The 24597-nt window shown below is 44.3% G+C and overlaps 1 protein-coding gene across 6 annotated transcripts in view; it reads right to left on the bottom strand.

Annotated features, from left to right (window-relative positions):
* NLRC5 (NLR family CARD domain containing 5) overlaps window positions 1-24597 on the bottom strand; it is a 144950-nt gene that overhangs the window by 57186 nt on the left and 63167 nt on the right. For all 6 annotated transcript variants that reach the window (XM_044269918.1, XM_044269920.1, XM_044269922.1 and 3 more), the window contains 4 exons: window positions 19127-19210; window positions 15369-15449; window positions 6283-6348; window positions 5840-5923 (listed from right to left, as the gene is read on the bottom strand). In XM_044269918.1, coding sequence (XP_044125853.1) covers window positions 5840-5923; window positions 6283-6348; window positions 15369-15449; window positions 19127-19210 — 315 coding nt within the window. The remainder of the gene's footprint in view (window positions 1-5839; window positions 5924-6282; window positions 6349-15368; window positions 15450-19126; window positions 19211-24597) is intronic.

Genomic DNA, 24597 nt, shown 5'->3' with positions numbered 1-24597 from the left:
TGTAACTGTAAGTGTTCATGTGGAGTATGTTTATGTTATACACATATAGCCTACACTGTGCCACACAATATACAGTATACCGCTACACTGTGCCACACAATATACAGTATACCTCTATACTGTGCCTCACAATGTACAGTATACCGCTACACTGTGCCCCACAATATACAGTATACCGCTACACTGTGCCACACAATATACAGTATACCTCTACACTGTGCCTCACAATATACCGCTACACTGTGCCACACAATATACAGTATACCGCTACACTGTGCCTCTCAATATACCTCAACACTGTGCCACACAATATACAGTATACCGCTACACTGTGCCTCACAATATACCTCTACACTGTGCCACACAATATACAGTATACCGCTACACTGTGCCACACAATATACAGTATACCTCTATACTGTGCCACACAATATACAGTATACCGCTACACTGTGCCACACAATATATAGTATACCTCTATACTGTGCCACACAATATACAGTATACCGCTACACTGTGCCACACAATATACAGTATACCGCTACACTGTGCCACACAATATATAGTATACCTCTACACTGTGCCACACAATATACAGTATACCGCTACACTGTGCCAAAGGAGTGGGGTTTACACAGGAGGAGGGAGGTGCGAAGCGCGCTGAGGGGGGCCCTTACAAATATTTGCTGTGGGGCCCAGTCACTTCTAGTTACGCCCCTGGCCGCGACTGTTGGGGGAGCGAACTTGCGGAAGTCAGGAGTTTCATCTTCTTCCTTTTGTTCATCCATATCCCCTACTGGAGTTTCAAAAGTAACCCTCGAGAGACCATCAGCATTAGTGTTCTCTGTAGCGGAGCGGTAGCGAATTGAGAAGTCATACTTTGCGAGGCGAGCCGCCCAGCGTTGCTCCAGGGCTCCCAACTTGGCCGTACCCAGATGGGCCAGGGGATTGTTATCCGTCCGTACGAAGATCTTAGCTCCTGTCAGATATCCTGCAAATTTCTCCGTCATAGCCCACACCAGGGCAAGGAGTTCCAGCCGGAAGGAACTGTAGTTATGGGGGTTTCGCTCCGTATCTCGCAAGGATCTACTGGCATAAGCGATCACTCTCTCATGTCCATCCTGTACCTGCGACAGGACTGCCCCAAGTCCGTAGAGGCTGCCATCAGTAGCTAAGATGAATGGTTTATCAAAATCGGCATAAGCCAAGATGGGGGCCGATGTCAGGGCTTCTTTCAGGGCCTGGAAGGCCTCTTCCTGTTTCTGTCCCCAGGGGATACTTTGGCCCTTGGGTTGCCCAGCCGTTCCTCTCAACAACTCATTCAGAGGGCCCGCTATTTTTGCGTAGTCTTTGATGAACCGCCGGTAGTACCCAGTCAGTCCCAGGAAGGCCTTCAACTCACGCAGTGTTCTCGGCACTAGCCATTGTCGTATTGCAGCCACTTTGTCTTGGGACGGTAGCACTCCGTCTTGGGACACCCTATGGCCCAGGTACTCGATCTCCCTCTTGAAGAGATGACACTTCTTTGGCTTTACCTTCAGGCCATGGGATCGCAGTCGCTCGAGTACCTGCCCTAGCCGATTCAAGTGTTCTTGAAAAGTAGCAGAGTATACGATGATATCGTCTAGGTATATCAGAGTGGCTTCAAAATTCAGGTCTCCCAGGCATCTCTCCATCAGCCGCTGGAAGGTTCCAGGGGCATTAGTCAGTCCGAATGGCATCCTGTTGAATTCAAATAACCCCATGGGGAGTATGAATGCTGTCTTTGCCTTGTCCTGCTCAGCCACTGGTACTTGCCAGTACCCACTTGCTAGATCCAGGGTGGAGAAGTATTTGGCTCGTCCTAGAGCCGTCAGAGACTCCTCGATGCGTGGCAGAGGATATGAGTCTCGCGCAGTGCAAGCATTCAACCGCCGGTAATCCACACAAAATCGAATAGTGCCGTCCTTCTTCTTGACAAGCACCACTGGGGCTGCCCAAGGGCTCTGGCTTCCCCGCACCACTCCGGAATCTATCATCTGTTTCAATAGCGTCTTCACTTCCTGGTACAACTTGGGCGGAATCTGTCGATATCTCTCCCGAATTGGTGGAGTGTCCCCCGTCGGTATCTCATGTGTGATAGCATTCGTGCAGCCAAAGTCATCGGCGTGGCGGGCAAACGCAGCCTGATTCTCCCACAGCATGGTTTCAACTGCTCGCTGTTGGTCTAAACTGAGAGCCTTAACATCTATCTCCATTTGATCCAAGATGGTTCCCCCATTCCATTCTGGGGTCGGCGCCTCTTCTGCACTGGCAGTAACTGCCAGGGTCCAACCAGCATCCTCTACCGGAGCTAGAGTCACTTCTCTCTGACTCAGGATTTCTCCCTGATGTAGGTACACACGAGCCAGTTCCACCCCTGGCGTCAAGGGAACTTCTAGATATCCCACATTCACAGCTCTTATGGGTACTCGTCCATTCTGGACCACTCCCAGTGTCCGGGCCACCAGGACGTCCTGACCCAGCTCTCCTAGGCCTGTTGGTTCAACAAACACCTCCATGCCTTCAAGATTACGGAAAGTTCCCACGGGTAACGTCAGCACGGTCTCCCGACCAGGGGGAAGGGTGAAGGTAGCCTTTCCTGGCGCTCGGATCGTTCCCACCGTCTGGTGTGCTGGTACACTTTTCTGTGTTCCACAAAAACGGATTAGCCGTTGAAATGCTTTCTGGGTAGGTTTGTGCGGGGTGGCTTGTTTCCAGTAACCCGGCCCCCGTTTGGTGAACATGATCTGATCCAATTCTCGCAGGATATTCATGCCCATTATCACCGGCACATCTTCTTTGAACGTTTCGGGGACCAACAAGATACTTTTACGCCCCACTTCCTGTCCACACAGCCGTACATTCATCCACACGACCCCTGTGACAGGAATCTGTTGTTGGTTAGCCGCTGTAACCCGGACCAGTGTCTCTCGTTCTGGCTTGGCCAGCGCTTGAAAGTAACGGTAGAAGAATGACTCGGGCATAGTTGTCACCTGAGACCCAGTATCCACTAAGCAGTCGACAGGAACACCTTCGAACTCAGCTCGTATAGTGGGGCACCCTGCGACCAGGTGTTCGGAGCTTTGCTGGGTAACTTGGCTCTCCACCTCCCCTGCAGTACGCCCCACTACTGCAGGGGTCGGTAGTTTAACGGCGGCTCTTGGCGTCCAGCTGGATTATTCCGACACTCTCTGGCGAAATGTCCTAGATCTCCACACCGCCAACACTGTGCCTCTTGACGGCCCACTTTTAGCCTGCGAGTGGGAGGTGCCCTCAGAGCTTGGCTGGATGGCCCCACTGAAGGGTAATGAGGGGCTTGATGGTATGGTAAACTAGCATACGGGCATTCGGGTGTAGGAACCCACGGAGTCGCCTGATAGGTTTGTTGTCGGGCTGGATAGGCAGCCTCAGTAGTATGGCGCGACTCTATCCGTTTCTCCAGGTGTGTCAACTTTTCGTGCATGGCACTCAGGGAGCTCTGCAAGTCTTGTACCACTCTGACCAGGGCTTCCTCATTTCTTGTAACCCCGGGGGGTGTAACGGTCTGGGTCCGTATTACTCCAGAAGCATAGCCGTCTTCTTTGTTTCGCGTCACGGCCTCTGCCAAAATTTGTCGAAAGGTTAGGGTAGGGTCTACTCTGACTCGTTCCCGCAGAGCCTGTTTCAGGGGATTGCTGTAGAGCCCCAGAATAAATTGTTCCCGCAGTATCCGGTCTATGGGTCCCATGCCAGTAACCCCATCTGCCTCTTTTTTTTGTACCTCGGCCAACACAGCCTGTAGGGCTGTAGCGTACTGAGAGACACCTTCGTCTTCCCGTTGAATCCGGTAAAAAAACTTCGCCCGGAGGTGCCCTGCACTGGCTGTTTCCCCATATATTTCTTCCAGGAATCTCACCATCTCTTGCAATGTATTGCGCGTGGCTTCTGGTTGTAGGAGAACATTTCTTCGGGGCTCACCCTCGAGAGCGGCCAAAGCAATTTCTACTTGTAGTTCTGGGCTGACATTGTAAATCCTAACAGCACTCTGTAACCTTGTCACCCAGTCTGACAGTGTCATGTTCTGGCCATCAAATTTGGGTAGCAAGTTGAACAACGTGCCAATAGGAAGGGCCCTTGCAAGGGTTCCACCATTGCCTGAGGTACTCACATTAACATCATGCACATTGCCTTCAGCCGCCTCCATCTCTGTAACTGTACCCTGCTCGCAGCGCCACTTGTAACGGTCAGCAGAGGAAGAGACCGCAGGACTCAAGTACAGTGCAGCAGACAAGGAGGCTGAAGTAGAAACCGGCTTTATTAAAAGAGAACTCTAACTGCCGGAGAAGCAGATTTACAATATGAACAGCTTGAGAATTCACAATAAAGATAATGGAAATTTGCATAAAGAACACAAATGAATCACAACCACAAGTACAGACAATAGCAGGCTACTCTCTTCTAGGTAGTCCTATCTGTCCCCGCTACCCGGGGTGCACCTCTACGGTGCACTAAACTAAATCCTATTCCACTATGTCCTAGCTCAGGTTAGCATCAGTGCACTCACAGTTCGGTGTCCGGCACATGCAGGCAGATACAGTCTGGGTCCCGTTCTGGTTGCTTGCTTGCTTGCTTCAGCGTGGCTCAGCTCTGGCCTCTCTTTGTAGTCTCTGTAACTCTGGTTAGAGATAATCAGCAGCTCTGGACGTGTAATCAGGCAGGGCCTGGAATTCACTCACAGTTCCTCTGGTAAGTGCCTCACACTACAGCAGACAGCACACAGATACTGTGTCACAGCAGGCAGGGAGAAATCGCTCTAATCTTCCCTGTGGATCTCCCTCTCAGTGCACAGCGTCCTTCTTCCTGTGTCCTCAGACACCTTCAGCCACAGGCTCTCTGCTCTGCCCGGGAAAAACACTTAACTCCTTGTCCTCTGGAAACAACTCCTCTCACTGTCCTACTCAGCCACAGTGGCCTCTGGTGGCTGGAGGGAAACATGACAGTCTGCTATATATATATGTGTTGGAAATGTTGCTGGATGATCAGGGCTGCCTCTTACACTTGTAGTAGCGCCACGGTCTTCTCTCTTCTCACCAAGCACAGCGCTGCCCATTTAATAGCAGCTGTGCTTGGTATCACAACCAGGTCCCATTCACTTTAATGGGGATGAGCTACGCCTAGGTCATGTGACTGATGAGAAGGTGCGGCAATGCCTTCTCAAACAGCTGATCGACAGGGGGCCCCAGATCAGATACTCATAACGATCAAGAGGTTTGGTCATCAGTTAAAAAAAATATACGAAAATCCCTTTAAAGGACTATGTGTCTGAATAAATGATGCTTATTATTTTTTTGTTAATTCTTATCCATTTATCGAATGCATTGTGCATCGCAATTTTCAGAAATTGTAAATGGATTATTTACATGATGCTGTTGAAAAGCCTGATGTCACTATTATATTACTAAGGCCTCATGGAAACGACCGTTGCTTTGGTCCGCATCCGAGCCGCAGTTTTTGCGGCTCGGATGCAGACCCATTCACTTCAATGGAACCGTGAAAGATGCGGACAGCACACAGAGTGCACACGGACCGCAAAACACTGAAAAAGCCATACAGTCGTGTGAAAGAGGCCTAAATTTGCTACATTATACATGAGCCACTTATGTAAGAGCTGGAGTCAGAGTTGCAATCGAAAGTTTGGCTTGCCGACTCCACAGCCCTAACTGTGTATCCGAGTGGTTTGTTGGCATTTCTTTTAGGCACATGCCATAACAGCCTCCCGCCGGATATGTACTTAAACTTCCTACATGAAGTTTATGGATATTCTGTTTGGTAAACTCACTTTACATGGTTAACATGGTCACTCTTTTCCAGTACAGCACAGAGCTTCTTAAGATGGTCTGCATGAAAGTTATACCCAGATAATCTGAAATGGGATTCAAAAGAGCAGCAATTAAGAAATGCAGACTCGGTTTTAGTCGCGCATCGGTGAAAGAACTAGAAAATATCAAATATAATGATGTCTCTGTATAAAAGGGAAATCTCTGTGGAAATTGGCCAATAAGGAAGCAAGGCAGGAAAAAGCGCTGTGACCCTCATACTTTGATGTTGCTGAAGGCTTTTGAGAAGTCACCAGCAACATAATGGATGGAGGAAATCACAGAAATCATGATATTTATTGAGAAGCCTGAAGACCCAAACATATAAAAAAGAAAAATGCCACTCACATGGTCTCAGGAGTCAAAATTAACTTCAAAGAATATAATTATAAGATGAAATAATTACCCTATTTTTCTTGACAAGTCTCCAGAAGATGAGAAAACAACATGGATTTCTTCATTTGGGTTCAAACTAAAAAAGACAACACAAAACATAAAAGACAATAAAAACATAAAAATCATTATGAGGTCAGGGGGTCTAGACAAACCCATTTTTATATACCGTACTAGTGAATTCGGGGTTATTAGAGGGACAAGATCCAGGACCTCTGTTCAGGGCCCTCATTCCTATCCTGCATTGTATGGACAGTCTACTGGTATGACACTGTGTAATACTTTATTTTCCCTGTAGTGGCACTGCAGGAAGAAGGGGCGTGTGATGTTTAGGTCAAGTGGTGACCTTTTTCAGACACTATTTGCCAAAGGAAAAATCAGATTGAAGACGATGGCCCTAGGAATAGTGAGACCTCACAGTGGTATGCGCATACTACTCTAGTGAGTAGTGTTTAAATAGGGTCACTACTGAATAGGGTCACCATGAATTATAGTAAATCTACCGAATTTTACATAAAAAAGTGGTATTGCGATAATTTCAAGCTGTCTCCTATCCACAGCATAGGGGATAACTATTAGATCAGACAGAAGTCCTACCAATAGTACTCCAACCGTTCACAATAAAGGAGGCACTGTACCCTGCAGGGCCCCCTGAACTGAATGGAATGGCTGGTCAAGTCTGTGCACTGCCATTTCATTCATCTTTATGGGACTGGCCATGGGACAGCACTCAGCTATTTGCGACAGTCCCATAGAGATGCTCAACCTGCCACTCTGTCCATTTCATGGGACCCTGCGGGTTACAGATGGAAGCCCAATTTAACACCCCTGCCCATCTTTAAACACATTGCACACTGGTATTGACAATTTACAATAGCAAAACTATATGTCTAATGAAACTGGTATATAAATGCCGTTATTGCAGCCCAGTGGGTTTACTAAAACGGCTGGTATATTGATGCAATACAATGCATCAATGCTTTACTGGTATATAAATGCTGTTATTGCAGTGTTCACTAATCATTCATGGTAGCTTGATGTGGTATAATGCATTAACTGTTATATAAATGCCGTTGTTTTATAAATGCTGTATAATTTTCAGGGGGAAAAAAAGCCAAATAAAATAAAAATAAAAGCCAGTGATTGGCTGCAAACCCTCCTTCCTCCCTGCATCCATGCACAATTCTTGCAGCACCACCACAGGAGAAAGGAAGTTGTGAGAAATTGACAATCTTTCTCATAGCTTGTATTATCTGTGTACAGTTTTTTCTATGTCGTGTGAGTCTTTATATTTTAATGCCATTCTGTAAGACTGTCTGTATGATGCCATTCAAGTCTGGACCGGTAGGAGAAAATATATATTCACCTTGACAGAAATTAGCTAACAAACTAGTGGTAACGAGGTTTCCTGGACGGAACAGTTAGAAAGTGTCCCTTTGCAAGTGGCAATGAAGATGCTTCCTGGAGCCCATACACACCCAGACAGCATGGCACCTCCCACAGTAGGGGTCAATAAGCTTTTCAGATAGAGTACCAGAAGATGAAGAAAATATATCATAAATGATAATTCTGGTACAACTCACATATTAATTATTGTAATAATTGTATTCCGTATAGTGTGGGCATCTCAGGGAGTCCAAACATCACCCCCGCCCCACGACACCCAGCAGTCCAGCGTAATGAGAATCTGTCATTCCAGGACCTAGTCATATTTGGTATCAGAACAATCAGCCTGATGAAAAATGCATGATTAAAACACATCCATTAGTATGGAAGGGAAGCCATGTTTTAGTAATATTTTCTGCTTGCCAGCCCAGGGATAGAGGTGGAGCACGCACCCATAATGAAGGCCTTCCCAGTAGGCTGGGCCAAGGATGAGGGGGAGACCCCCCTCATCTCCACCCTCTGCCGAATAGGTATAAAAATGTGGGATTTGGAACCTTTCATTGACACAATTTGAGGATCCGATGAAGGTTGAGTTGTGTTCCACATTCTCCTGTCCCCGGAACCAGAACGGATTCTTATCACACAATTCGTTAAGTAGTAAGAACCTTTCTGTTTTTATCCTTTTATTTTTATAACTTTTTTTTTTGCATGTTTAGGTATGTCTCTTATTTCTTGAAATTTTGTAACTAAGTACTGTACTTAATTAAAGAACTGAGCATGGGAGGTTCTGATATGAGTATGGGGGGTCTGATCTGAGCATGGGGGATCAGATCTGAGAATGGGGAGTCAAATCTGAGAATGGGGAGTCAAATCTGAGAATGGGGAGTCAGATCTGAGAATGAGGGTCAGATCTGAGCATGGGGGGTCAGATCTGAGAAGCGGGAGATCTGAGCATGGGGGCTCAGATCTGAGAAGCGGGAGATCTGAGCAGGGGGGGAGATCTGACACTGGGAGTCTGATTTGTGCTGTCTGATCCGAGCATTGGGGGTCTTATTTGGAGGTCTGATGAGGTTTGGGGATCTTATTTAAGGTCAGATGAAGATTGGGGATCTGATTTAGGAGTTTGATCTGAGGTCTGATGAAAAATATATTTTTAATTTTTTTTCTCTGCTAATGAAAAATAAGAAAAAAATGTTTTGATCAGACCTCAGATCAGATGAAAAATATATATATTTTTCTCTTATTTTTCTTTTTTAAAACCAAGGTGCATCTTGTAGGGCGAAAAATACGGTGACTCGTGTGTAAATGTATAGCTTGTGGCTCCTGGTAGTCATACCTGTTTTTTTTGGGCTCTTTGTGTCTGTAAGGTTGGCCACCCCTGATCTAGTGGTATGGCAATTTACTATAATTTACTTCATCACTAGAGCTAATAAACAGAAGCAATAACCTATATGATAACGGAGCTACACCATGACATATCACCAACGTTCTCTACTGTCTTTCCCTTTGCTGAAGCGTTAACCATCCCTGCCGCCGATTACCAGAGTCAGTACAAAGGTTTCTCACAACGTCTGGCCTTTTACTAAGCTCATTAGCAGTCTTATTTTAAGCGAAAGGATATTCAATAAGTGCAGTATGTGCACATTTATCATAACCATCTGCTAGAGGAGAACGCGCTTGTTTGGTGTCATGGGCTGAATCAGCCCAAAAGAATCAATGTGTCTGTACGGTCTTCTGCAGACTTCATGTCCTGGGGCAGATGGGCCTGGCAGGATATTTCCCAGTATACCCAAGATGAGGCATGGTTAACTCATATCTCATGGGGGTTTCTTGGGAGGAAAGTATGTGCTCCCTATGATATCACATTCTCTGGAGAACTGTACAGGAAGAAAGCATTGATTAAAAAAAAACTCCATAAAAAAACGCCAACACACATTACATTAAAAATAACAATGGAGGTCTGTGGGAGAAAAATGGCAGCCGATGAGGGGAAAAGCTCCAGATTCAGAGGTTGCTGTGATTTGAAACAAAAAACACCATTGACCCATAATACGCACCTCAAGGGTGAAAAAATGCCACAATTTTTTTTTTTTGTCCTGCACATGGGAGTAACTATATAGCTGCCATAGCACTTGATATGAGGCTCTGGGGTTTTAGGGGAGTGTGGGGCCCTTTCAGGTGTGAAAACATTGTACCTTTTTGGGTAATAACAGTATGCTGGCTTTTGCTACAGCTATAAGGTGAGATTTCTAATATATTGTGCTATTATACAGATTTTAATTATAACTAGTTGCTGCTGTTTTCATTTCCTTAAGGCCTTATGCACACGACCGTTGTGTGCATCCGTGTCCATTGTTCCGTTTTCCGTGATTTTCTGTGGACCCATTGACTTTCAATGGGTCAGTTGAAAACTCGGAAAATACACCGTTTGTCATTCGCACCGTTTGTCATGCACCTGTCCTCTTTTTTTTTTAAAAAAACAACGGTTCGCGGACCAATTCAAGTCAATGGGTCCGTGAAAAAACACGGAGGCACACAAGATTGTCATCCGCGTCCGTGATCCGTGTCCGTTTTTTTCCTATCATTTTCAAGGCAAACTTGACTTAGATTTTTTTTTCAGTTTTCTGGTCTGGTGATCCTCCAAAAATCAAGGAAGACACACGGAAGAAAAAACGGACACGGATCACGGAACCTCGTTTTGCGGACCGTGAAAAAATACTGTCGTGTGCATGAGGCCTTACACTAGGTGGTGGGAATCCGATCTTATTTTGCTATGGGGCTCTATGGATTGTGATTACGCCCCTGATCCTGTGTTTAATATTTTCAATTAATTTCAATCTGGAACTGGTGTTTCTTGTTTAAAACGCTGGAAAACCACTAGCAAAAAATGAACAACCCCCCCTTCACAAAATGACATAAAAATGCCCCTCAAAAAGTTTGGCACTAGCCTAAAGTGTGTATTTTGGCATGGAGTACATACTTATTATACATCAAAATTTATGTGAAATCCAGCAATAAAACATGTGCCATTGATTTCAATGAGAACTACTGTATGCTGCATGGTTCATACAGGGCATAATTTTCCGCACACTGATTTTAAACGCACGCAAACTGATAAGCCGTTGCGGGAATCTGAGGGTCTGCTTTGGATTTCTGCTTCAGATTCCACAGCAAATATATATTGTATTTTTATGACGTTTATATCTACCGTGTGCCACATAGCCTTAGCAGGTGTAATGCTCATGTTATTACCACCCAGCTTTTCCAGAAGCAGATATGACTAAGAATTGGTGGAACAGTTCATTGTATTATATGTATTGATGATTTACTGACTTTAGGAGGAATGTATATGCTTAGAAGCTTTATATAATAAGCTAGAAATATCATTAGCATCCATAACCTCCTACTCGCCTCACTACACGTCACATAAAGCACTACAGGCATATACCACATTTTTTATGTCCCTTCCCCTTTGGTGACATTATTATTATTATTAGTAGTATTGTACTCATTTTGAGCTAAAAAATATTTTTTCAATTGGTCTTTGGTAAAAATGTTGAGCCGTTTTCCCTGCACAGCTTCGAGTTTATCTACTCCTTATTTCCTCATCTCTGACCATATCTACACTCATTATAGCTCAATTTTTTTCTTACTAATAAGAATGTGGCTTCAATAAGTGTTTATGACCTTTTAGTAATTTAAAGATAAGGGTTATTAGATGACAGCACAAAGTGAAAGTAACATTCACACAGCTAGAAAAACAGCCCTTTGTGACAGATCGGCTCAATATTTTTAATAAAGACCAATTGAAAAAAAGATTTTTAGCCCAAAATGAGTAAAATGCAGTCATAAAACAATTATCCCCAAAGGTGTACATAGCCTTTAATATATTTTGTTTTCACTAAAACATGGTAATTTGGTTATCTCTGCCCATATTAAAAATAACACTAAAATGCCATTGCAAATGCTAAATCGCTTCACCATGCAGCTACCAAATACATACCCCCCTCTATGATCAAGAAAGAAGGGCTGCTCTGCATGGGCAGCTCTTGTTATGGCGGATCCAAGACATACTTGTATTGCAAGGATATACATTCATCTGAATGGCCTCTGTGTACAGTAATACTATATTTCCTCTGCAGTGGTCATTTGTCTGCGTCTACCCCAGCAAAATCAGCTGCCTGCCAGGGCTACTGTATGTAACTGTGCAAAGGGTTGTTTTTCCCCACCTTTCTCATGTATCTCTTTATAAGCCCACTCTGTTTCGGTCACTGTATCAGGCATATATGTCAGCTTTTGACTGGATAAAAAAATCCTACATGCAGCATTTATGTCTGTTCGAAAGCAGCACATATTCCAGAAAGTGACCGGAACCCCGCTGGATGCCATTATAGTGAATGGGGATCTGGCGGTGCACGGTGGTATCTGGCTGTGCCGGATATAGTGAACTCCAGCAGTCTGCTCCTCCGCCGGAACAGACTGCTGAAGATCACAGCACAGATGTGAACATGGCCGAAGTTAATGTTAGTAGTAGGGTGGGTCATACATGAAAGGAAGGGGTGCTGCATGCTGCAGATTTCAAATCCGCACTAAAATGTGAATTTACAGTATGTCAAGATTTGTTGCGCAGTGTATGTATGATTTATGTTAAAATCTCATCCACTTTTGCTGCTACTGTAAAAAACTGTGGAATTTCTTCACAGAAAACCACACGAGTCGCCGTACCCTTAAAGAGTCGAAATGCACCACAGATTGATGTTTGTCGTGCCCTACTGTCTATTTGTAGACCTGTGAGTTTTTACTGGCATGTAGAGTTCTTTTCCCGTCAGATCCCATAGGAATTAGCACCATGGAAACACACATTCCATGTACCTTTGTACAGGCTCCATGCACACAGCTCTGACATGTGCCTTACACCTATGTAAGGGTGGGTTCACATCTGCTTTCTGGATTCCGTTATGGCTTTCCGTTATAACATGGTTATAAACGGAAAATAACGGAATCCATAAGACGGAAGTCACAACGGAAGCCTTTAAGAGGCATTCCGTTTTGATCCGTCTCTTAGAAGTCTATGGGAATCATAACAGATCTGTCTGGTTCCCGTTATGCAAGACGGAAAACAAAGTCCCGCCGACAGGACTTTTTTGTCCATTCTGCATACCACAAACGGGACGGATCCGTTATGATTCCCATAGACTTCTATTAAGACAGAATGCCTTTTAAAGGCTTCCGTTTTGCATTCCGTTATAATACAAGTCTATGGGCAGTATAAGGCATCCGTCCTTCCGTTTTATGGATTCTGTTATTTTCCTTTATAACCATGTTGTCTTTCCGTTATGGCTATTCCGTTTCAGTCTTTTTCTAAGCTGGACAAGCCAAAGCCCAAGCCAGAAAAGACTCCCCAATTATTAAAGGTGTTGTCCTACCATAACAATTTACCACTTATCCACAGGGAAAATCCATCTAGCTTCCGTAGATGCCATACTCATTCAATTGCTGTTGAAAGATTATTTGGCTGACCGGTATCTCTCCTGAGTCCCCCCCATACACTTTCAGAGCATATATGTGTTGTCAATGAGAAGAGGGGAGAAGGCCGTTGTCAGAGAATTCTGGCGGCAACTTATCACCTCGGAGAACAAGAGGATCGGGAGAAAATATTCACTTCACCTTCTCTCCCCCCAACATCACCTGTCAGGTGAGAGTCGGGAGCTCCCTATCACATTGGACTGCCTATCAGGGTTGCCAATTTCTGGACAGTCTGTAAAAATAGGCAACTTTTTTTTCTGTGTCCAAGATAAAAAAAAATAGATGCATCCATAATATTTATGAGGCTGGTGGTACTTGAATAGATTATTTTGATGGTAATCATGATTATTTAGCAGCTCACAGTAAATTCTAGTAATGGGTTCTTATCAATATATTAAGCTATAGACATGTATTACTTATAATCTTTATCATTTGTTATGTTTTTCAGTTTGACAATCTTGAATGTGATTTTGTGATAAATTGTCCTAGAAAAGAGAAAAATCTGGTTGACAACCCTGCTGCCTATCCCTGTATTTCCAGTGGGTTTGGCTGACAATAAAAAAAAGGGTCTTAAAGGGGTTCTCCGGGAATTAAGAAAATGAAAATACTTAAATATTACTTTATAATAAATATATTCCCAAATACCTTTCATTATTTATAATGGCTCATGTTGTCTAGGGAGCAATCATCAGGGGAAACAAAATGGCCGCCGTCCTGTTAGTACGCACACAATCGTTCTAATCACACAGCAGGACAAGTTACTTCACATCACTGAGCTAAAGAGCTGCCTCATCTCCCCCTGTCAGGGGTTATGATCCTGAATACAGATGATAAGTTCTTCAGCTGAATCTCTGTGGGAATGGAGTTCATGAGGAGACATGAAGTACAGAGCGGACGGACAGGACAGGCTGTGGTAATGGAGACTGCATACAAGTGCTGCTGCTAATTATGCACACCCTGCCCTATGTACTTCATGTCTCCTTATGAACTCCATTCTTAGGCCTCATGCACACGACAGTTGTTTTTCTCGGTCCTCAAAATGGGGTTCCGTTGTTCCATGATCCGTTTTTGTTTCTGTGTGTTTTCCTTTATTTTTGGTGGATCTCCAGACATGAAGAAAAGTAAAAAAAAAAATCTAAGTCAAGTTTGCCATGCAAATGATAGGAAAAAACAGACGCGGACACGGATGACAATCTTGTGTGCCTCCGTGTTTTTTCACGGACCCATTGACTTGAATGGGTCTGCGAACCGTTTCCGTGAAAAAAATAGGGCAGGTTATATTTTTTTGACGGACTGAAACCACAGATCACGGACGCGGATGACAAACGGTGCATTAGCCGAGTTTTCAACGGACCCATTGAAAGTCAATGGGTCCGCAGAAAATCACGAAAAACAGAACAACGGACACGGAATGAAACAACGGTCGTGTGCATGAGGCCTTAGAGAGATTAAGCTGAAGATCTTATCATCTGTATACTGACAAGCAGAGCAGAGAGGAGGATGAGGCAGCATTACCTCAGTGTTGTGAAGTAATTTGTCCTGCTGTGTGATTAGGACAGGTTTTCTATGTACTAATAGGATGGCAGACATTTTATTTCTCCTAATGATTCCTCCCCAGACAAAACTAGCTATCTTAACTAATATAAGGTATTTGGGAATATATTTATCATAAATTAATATTTAAGTATCTTCCTTTTTATAAATTATCGAAGAACCCCTTTAACACTCTGATTCTGACAAATCTCCCCAAACACAGTTCACAGGTTTATAACGAAATTGCATACAAATCAGTGGTATGGTGACCGCCTTCTGGAAAATTCACAGTTTTAGACTAATGAATCGATTTGTCTCATTACCAAGAGTTTTTCACTGGTGAGGGGCTATCCCCACAGGTGAAGAAGCACCTACCTGACTGTAGATTGCCTGTAGATTGAAAGAGCTGGACACCTCGCCCGCCCGACAATCTGGTGTCTTCACCCTGCTCGGAGTAGTGGAGCCTCTGCGCCACTACTTGGTGCAGCGACACAGGATTGCCATGGTCAGGTAAGATGTCTAGACCCATCAACCATAAGGCAGGTGGGTGCTTCTTCACCTGTGGAAACAGTCCCTCACTGGTGAAGAACTCTTGCTAGTGAGTTTCTCATCCCTAGTTTATACTGTAGTTTTGTTAAAGGATTTCTCCCTTACCTGGCGCTGACATCTGTACCATGTTTAATAGATGAAAGCAGCTGCAGGATGCCGTCCTCTGATAGATGGTTGGAGCACATGCTGTAAAAAGATCATTGTGTTAAAGTGTAACTGTCATTTCAGATAATTTTTCAAAATAAGCTGGCATGTTAGTGCACATGAGGAATAACACTATTTCTGACATTATATGACTAGTATTTGGTATTTATATCAGTTTTTCTCTTTGTAATCTGTCTAACTTTTTTCGGAGGTGGTGGTGGAAATTAGCTGGTGTCATGTCTGCCCGTAGACTACACATGGATAAACAGGGGGATATTGCCCTGCTTCCTAACTCTCTGTAGCACACCCTCAGAAACAGCAAGTGTAATGGAGGACAATATATAGCAGCAATGATCAGTTTAGATATAAATCCAGCAGTTAAGGCTAGTTTCACACTAGCGGCAAGTGACTCCGGCAGGCTGTTTCAGTGGGTGAAGAGCCTGTCGGATCCGTCCTGCCGCTACTGCACACGTTCCCCTAGACTACCGCTCCAGCCCCATTGACTATAATGGGGGCAGGGCGGCAGTGGCGTACCGCCAATATAGGCAGGGTACGCCACTGCTATGGGGCCCGCGGCACAGGGGGGCCCGGAGCGCACGGAAGGCCCCACCCCCTGCAACTGCACTCACTGCAGGCTCAGCTTAGGGCAGAGGCGGTCCGGCTCCCAGCGCCGCCAATAACACCCAGTCCGCTCCCCCCCCCCCTTCCCGAGTTCTCACTGGCTCCGCCTCCCAGTACTTCCTAGTACTTAGCCTGGCCGTGCGCTCCCTCGGCTCGTGCGACTGCACAGCTTCACACAATGGGCCAATCAGCATTAGGAGTGTGCAAAGATCCTGCTGCTGATTGGCCCAGTGTTTCGCTGGCAGGCAGCAGGTGCGCACCCAGAGTGGAAGAAGTTGAGAATGACTTGTGCTGCCCGCCTCACCTGTGTCACCAGCCAGACCGGACCTGAGCCACTGCCAGCCCGCCCACACAGTAAGACTGCCCCAGCCCCTAGTCACTATCTTTCCAACCCCAACCCGGATCATTAAGCTTCACTGGCGTAATTATAAATGACTGGGCCCCACAGGAATTTTTTTGAAGGGGCCCCACAGCAAATTTTTGAATGGGCCCCTGCAGTTGTCTGTCACCTCTGAATGGCAGAGACCCTTGACTTCTTCCCTAATACAGTCAAATTATTGTGCAATAGACAGTGTTAAAATATAATATTACAGTATACATATATTTCCATGACTTGTCTATTGGACAATAATTGGACTGTATTAGGGAAGAAGTCAAGGGTCTCTGCCGGACAACTGGGGGGGGCCCATTCAAAAATTTTCTGTGGGCCCTAGTCATTTTTAATTACGCCAGTGTCCCTAACGTATTCAATAGGTCATGTATATTTCCTTATTGGCAAATAGGGGTGTGGAAGGGGAGGAGCCAGGTCAGGAGGTGGAGTGGGCGGGGTTAGGGGGCCTAATTCAGATTCTTGCTATGGGGCCCAATGATTTCTATGTACGCCCCTGCAGGGCGGACTTCCGGCAGCAGCACGGCAGCGCACGCGAGAGGCCGTCGGAATAAAAGTACGACATGTAGTAGTTTTATTCCACCAGCCTCTCGACGTGTGCTGCCGTCGTCACCCCGCCCCCCACCCTCATTATAGTCAATGGGGCCGGAGCGGTAGTCCAGGGGCACACGTGCACTAGCAGCAGGACGGATTCAACAGGCTGTTCACACTCCAGAACAGCCTGCCGGATGTCTGTGCCGCTAGTGTGAAAGTACCCTAATTAAGACAGTAAATCACAAGCCACCAGCAGTCTCTCTCCTTCAGTCTCTCTTACTATACCGGTCAGCAGAAGCCCCTTTGTTCTCCTGATCCCCTTTCCCTCTCCATAGACAATGTAACCTGATCCTTCAGTGAACAGGCAGTCCATCTTCACTAAAGACAATTCTGAACAGTGAATTGAGTTAAAGGGGCATTCCCATCTTGGACATTGGAGGCATATCGCTAGGATATGCCCCCAATGTCTGATAGGTGCCGGTCCCACCTCTGGGACCCACATCTATGCTTAGAACAGAGCCTGCAAAGTGCCAAAGGGCACACTTGGCATGCACAGCCATCCTCCATTAATTCCTATGGGAGTGTCGTAAATAGCCGAGTGCTTGCTTAGCTATTTCTATAAGCCCCATAGAAGTGAATGGAGCAGTGACCGCAGTACATTCATTTCAATTGAACTTCCGAAAATAGCTGAGCGCACTGCTCGGCTATTTTCGGCACTCCCATAGGAATGAATAGACGGCAGCCGCGTATGTGTGGCGCGCCCTCCGGCGCTTAGCAGGCTTCGTTGTAGGTATAGGTTTGGGTCCAACCTCTGTGATTCTGACCTATCAGACATTGGGGATTAATCCTAATGATATACCCCCAATGTCCAAATTGGGAATGCCCCTTTAAGGGCCTAACAGACCGCATGATTATCAGCAAATTATCAGTAACAAGCCTTCATAGTAACGCTTGTACACAATGATTGGCTCATATAATTGAGCAGCCGATCAGCTGATGAACGAGCAAACAAGTTTTTCTTAGCTGATATCTAAAAATCATCCTTTCTGCTGTCAGATTTCCAGGACAGTGTTTTTTTAAGTGGTACCCCACTGATCACTAAAATAAGGGGACGTAAGCACTTATTCCCTATTTACAGTAGTATATTATTTAGTCACAGTATAGTTATATTATTCAGTTATTCAGCTAAGGGCTAATGGTATTATTCAAGTCACTATGTGGCTGTATTGTTCAGTCATGATAAAATTACTGCAAGGTATTATATTATCCACTCAGTGTATGTGGTATTATTTAGTCACTGTATTGTGGTGTTATTCAAAGACTGTGTGGTTGCATAATTCTATTCAAAGACTGTATGTTTGCATAATTCTATTCAAAGACTGTATGTTTGCATAATTCAGTCACTCTATAGTGGTATTATTTAGTTAATGTACGTCACGGTTATTTACTCACATTATTAAGGCATTGTATGGCTGTATTATTAGTGTAGAGAAGTATTAGTCACTGGTGGTACAGTATATTTCAAGTGCTTTGTATATAGCAATATTAGGTACTGTATGGTGATATTCAGTTTATGTAAAATTATTCAGTCATTGTATAGCAATATTATTCAGTCTATGTATGGTGGTTTTATTCAGCCACTGTATGCTGCCATTATTTTTTTCAATGTATAGCAGCATTTTCAGTCACCGATTTGGGGTTTTATTCAGCCATTGTATGCCGGCATTATTTATTCCCTGTATAGTAGCATTATTCATTCTATCTATGGTGGTTTTATTCAGCTATTGTATGCCGGCATTATTTTTTTTTCACTGTATAGCAGCATTATTCAATCACTGATTTGTGGTATTATTCAGCCACTGTATGAATATTATTCATTATCAATGCATAGTGATATGATTATGTTAATGCTATTCTTATAGTATAATAAAAGCATTAGGCTACAATCAATGGACTCAAGTATTAGTGATGAGAGGTATATTGTTAATAGGTGCAGATAAAGGTTTATAGCCCTCCAAAAAATTTGCACGCTAGCACACCGCACCCCAGGCTTCCATGATGCTTTGAGATTTTAGCCCTGAATGTATGAACGTTTTTGCATTTCATTTATTCTGTTTGTGACACTGCGTGGAAGACAAAAAAAAAATCAGCCTACGAGGACTTATAAGACACGTACCTGACTTCAAATAGGTTAGGGTTCTGCTGGACTATTTTCAGAAGGTTGTCGATTTCATTCTTGCCAATTTTACAATTGTTAAATCTGAAAGACGAGAACATTTTACCATGGTTGTAGGTATAATAAATCTAGTAGTAGCTGTCATGTTGACTGACAAGCCCTGTCGTGTAATACTACTCCGCTCCTCTGCTTCTTGCCAGCTCATTCATGCATTTACAATTTTACAACATACATCCAATACATGACATTTGGTATAATGGAGGGTAACAGGAGGTCTGCTGTACGGCTACAATGTGACAAAGTAAAGCAAAATGCCACAAAGTCCCAGGAAATCATATACTGGTAGTTTATTTAACTTGTATTTCTATAAAAGATTAAAAAAAAGAGCAAAATATCACAGATGAAAGGTCTTTATATTCAAGGGAAATTTGTCATTTCTTAGCATATATCAATTTCTTAAAGGGCATCTGTCAGCAGTTTTGTACCTATGACACCGGCTGACCTGTTACATGTGCACTTGGCAGCTGAAGGCATCTGTGTAGGTCCCATGTTCATATGAGCCCGCATTGCTGAGAACAATTTTTTATATATGCAAATGAGCCTCTAGGAGCAACGGGGGCGTTACTGTTACACCTGGACGCCCAGCTCTTTCTGCAAATGCTGCGCCTCTGCACTTCAACTGATAGGGCCAGGAATGATGACATTTTCACTGCCCGGTCCTGTCAAAGTGCAGAGGGCGCAGCAGTTGCAGAGAGAACAGAGCCTCTAGGTGTAACGGTAACGCCCCCGTTGCTCCTAGAGGCTCATTTGCATATAATAAAACATCATTTTCTCAGCAATGCGGGCACATATGAACATGGGACCAACACAGATGCCTTCTGCTGCCAAGCGCACATGTAACAGGTCAGCCAGTGTCCTAGGGACAAAACTGCTGACAGATGCCCTTTAACCACTTCAGCCCCGCTAGCTGAAACCCCCTTCATGACCAGGCCACTTTTTACACTTCGGCACTACACTACTTTCACCGTTTATCGCTCGGTCATGCAACTTACCACCCAAATGAATTTTACCTCCTTTTCTTCTCACTAATGGAGCTTTCATTTGGTGGTATTTTATTGCTTCTGACATTTTTACTTTTTTTGTTATTAATCAAAATGTAACGATTTTTTTGCAAAAAAAATGACATTTTTCACTTTCAGCTGTAAAATTTTGGAAAAAAAACGACATCCATATATAAATTTTTCGCCAAATTTATTGTTCTACATGTCTTTGATAAAAAAAAAATGTTTGGGCAAAAAAAAAATGGTTTGGGTAAAAGTTATAGCGTTTACAAACTATGGTACAAAAATGTGAATTTCCGCTTTTTGAAACAGCTCTGATTTTCTGAGCACCTGTCATGTTTCCTGAGGTTCTACAATGCCCAAACAGTAGAAAAACCCCACAAATGACCCCATTTCGGAAAGTAGACACCCTAAGGTATTCGCTGATGGGCATAGTGAGTTCATAGAACTTTTTATTTTTTGTCACAAGTTAGCGGAAAATGATGATGATTTTTTATTTATTTATTTTTTCTTACAAAGTCTCATATTCCACTAACTTGTGACAAAAAATAAAAAATTCGAGGAACTCACCATGCCCCTCACAGAATACCTTGGGGTGTCTTCTTTCCAAAATGGGGTCACTTGTGGCGTAGTTATACTGCCCTGGCAATTTAGGGGTCCAAATGTGTAAGAAGAACTTTGCAATCAAAATGTGTAAAAAATGACCGGTGAAATCCGAAAGGTGCACCTTGGAATATGTGCCCCTTTGCCCACCTTGGCAGCAAAAAAGTGTCACACATCTGGTATCGCTGTACTCAGGAGAAGTTGGGGAATGTGTTTTTGGGTGTCATTTTACATATACCTATGCTGGGTGAGAGAAATATCTTGGCAAAATACAACTTTTCCTATTTTTTTATACAAAGTTGGCATTTGACCAAGATATTTTTCTCAGCCAGCATGGGTATATGTAAAATGACACCCCAAAACACATTCCCCAACTTCTCCTGAGTACGCCGATACCACATGTGTGACACTTTATTGCAGCCAAGGTGGGCAAAGGGGCACATATTCCAAAGTGCACCTTTCGTATTTCGCAGGCCATTTTTTACACATTTTAATTGCAAGGTACTTCTTACACATTTGGGCCCCTAAATTGCCAGGGCAGTATAACTACGCCACAAGTGACCCCATTTTGGAAAGAAGACACCCCAAGGTATTCCGTGAGGGGCACTGCGAGTTCCTCGAATTTTTTTTTTTTTGTCACAAGTTAGCGGAAAATGATGATTTTCTTTTTTTTCTCTTTTTTCCTTACAAAGTCTCATATTCCACTAACTTGCGACAAAAAATAAAAAATTCTAGGAACTCGCCATGCCCCTCACGGAATACCTTGGGGTGTCTTCTTTCCAAAATGGGGTCATTTGTGGGGTAGTTATACTGCCCTGGCAATTTAGGGGCCCATATGTGTGAGAAGTACTTTGCAATCAAAATGTGTAAAGAAATGGCCTGCAAAATCTGAAAGGTGCACTTTGGAATATGTGCCCCTTTGCCCACCTTGGCAGCAAAAAAGTGTCACACATCTGGTATCGCCGTACTCAGGAGAAGTTGGGGAATGTGTTTTGGGGTGTCATTTTACATATACCCATGCTGGGTGAGAGAAATATCTTGGCAAAAGACAACTTTTCCAATTTTTTTATACAAAGTTGGCATTTGACCAAGATATTTATCTCACTCAGCATGGGTATATGTAAAATGACACCACAAAACACATTCCCCAACTTCTCCTGAGTACGGCGATACCAGATGTGTCACACTTTTTTGCAGCCTAGATGCGCAAAGGTGCCCAAATTCCTTTTAGGAGGGCATTTTTAGACATTTGGATCCCAGACTTCTTCTCACGCTTTAGGGCCCCTAAAAAGCCAGGGCAGTATAAATACCCCACATGTGACCCCACTTTGGAAAGAAGACACCCCAAGGTATCCAATGAGGGGCCTGGCAAGTTCATAGAATTTTTTTTTTTTTCCGCAAAAGTTAGCGGAAATTGTTTTTTTTTTTTTTTTTTTTCTCACAAAGTCTCACTTTCCGCTAACTTAGGACAAAAATTTCAATCTTTCATGGACTCAATATGCCCCTCAGCAAATACCTTGGGGTGTCTTCTTTCCAAAATGGGGTCAGTTGTAGGGTGTTTGTACTGCCCTGGCATTTGAGGGTCTCCGCAATCATTACATGTATGGCCAGCATTAGGAGTTTCTGCTATTCTCCTTATATTGAGCATACAGGTAATGAGATTTTTTTTTCCGTTCAGCCTCTGGGCTGAAAGAAAAAAATGAAAGGCACAGATTTCTTCATTCGCATTGATCAATGTGGATGAAAAAATCTCTGCCAAAAAAAAAAAATGGAGGGGAAAGGCGTCTGCCAGGACATAGGAGCTCCGCCCTACATCCATACCCACTTAGCTCGTATGCCCTGGCAAACCAGATTTCTCCATTCGCATCAATCGATGTGGATGAATAAATCATTGCTGGGATTATTTTTTTTTTTTTATATATATACAAAGTGTTTGCCAAAGCATAGGAACGCCGCCTCCTCCTCAGCTCGTATGCCTCGGCAAACGTATCTGTCACTGCAGAGGAGAAAATCCCGTCTTGCAGCGCCGCATACACCGACTTGCGTGTAATCTGACAGCAGCGCAATGCTTCTGTCAGAATGCACATCGGTGCTGCAGCTGGTCGATCGGTTGGTCGATCGGTTAACTTTGCAACAGAACATGTAACTTTAACTTTTTGAACTGAACATTAACGTGTTTGCTTACTGGTGTGTTTTTTTTTTTGTTTTTTTACCTTTATAGAACAAACCTCTCCTTCCCCATGGGTCAATGTGCAAAGCGCAAATTGCCCAAAGATGTGGCGAAGTGCGTTATGCACTTTGTCCCATGTGAAAGGAGACGTTTGCAGCAGCAGTGAGTGAATGGGCCCTAATAGCCCTGTGTGCCTATCCTGGTGAGATGATCCCTATGCTAATAGTGTACCTGTGAGTGGTACTTCCGGAAACACTCTCCAAAGCATAGGGCAGGGTGGTCAGGACAGTCAGGACAGAAATAGCGGGTGTCACGCCTTATTCCACTCCTGCTACAGACACGACATCTTTTTCGGGGTGACGGTTGGGTTTAGGTACCAGGAACGACATTGGGGAAATGTCGCTCGTGTAGACGGCTAACTACACTGGTGGATGGGGCCACGGAACCTCCTGGGTACAGGAGGTTCTCGATGATCTCTTCCTGAAATTTGAGGAAGGATCCAGTTCTCCCAGCCTTACTGTAGAGAACAAAACTATTGTACAGAGCCAATTAAATTAAATATACAGACACCTTCTTATACCAGCGTCTGGTTCTGCGGGAAACTAAATACGGAGACAACATCTGGTCATTGAAGTCCACCCCTCCCATGTGGAGGTTATAGTCGTGGACTGAGAGGGGCTTTTCAATGACACGGGTTGCTCGCTCAATTTGTATTGTCGTGTCTGCGTGAATGGAGGAGAGCATGTAAACGTCACGCTTGTCTCTCCATTTCACCGCGAGCAGTTCTTCGTTACACAGTGCGGCCCTCTGCCCCCTTGCAAGACGGGTGCTAACGAGCCGTTGGGGGAAGCCCGCGCGACTAGTTCGCGCTGTACCACAGGCGCCAATCCGTTCTAGAAACAAATGCCTAAAGAGGGCCACACTTGTGTAAAAATTGTCCACATAAAGATGGTACCCCTTGCCGAATAAGGGTGACACCAAGTCCCAAACTGTCTTCCCACTGCTCCCCAGGTAGTCAGGGCAACCGACCGGCTCCAGGGTCTGATCTTTTCCCTCATAGACACGAAATTTGTGGGTATAGCCTGTGGCCCTTTCACAGAGCTTATACAATTTGACCCCATACCGGGCGCGCTTGCTTGGGATGTATTGTTTGAAGCCAAGGCGCCCGGTAAAATGTATTAGGGACTCGTCTACGCAGATGTTTTGCTCTGGGGTATAAATATCTGCAAATTTCAGGTTGAAATGGTCTATGAGGGGCCGAATTTTGTGGAGCCGGTCAAAAGCAGGGTGGCCCCTGGGACGGGAGGCGGTGTTGTCACTAAAGTGCAGGAAACGCAGGATGACCTCAAATCGTGTCCTGGACATAGCAGCAGAGAACATGGGCATGTGATGAATCGGGTTCGTGGACCAATATGACCGCAATTCATGCTTTTTTGTCAGGCCCATGTTGAGGAGGAGGCCCAGAAAAGTTTTAATTTCGGAAACTTGGACTGGTTTCCACCGGAAAGGCTGGGCATAATAGCTTCCCGGGTTAGCGGTTATAAATTGTGTGGCATACCGATTTGTTTCTGCCACAACTAAGTCTAAAAGCTCCGCAGTCAAGAACAGCTCAAAAAATCCCAGGGCCGAACCGATCT

The sequence above is a fragment of the Bufo gargarizans genome, chromosome 10 (genome assembly GCF_014858855.1).
Source record: "Bufo gargarizans isolate SCDJY-AF-19 chromosome 10, ASM1485885v1, whole genome shotgun sequence".
Lineage (NCBI taxonomy): Eukaryota > Metazoa > Chordata > Amphibia > Anura > Bufonidae > Bufo > Bufo gargarizans.
This window is presented reverse-complemented; position numbering and strand designations above follow the sequence as displayed.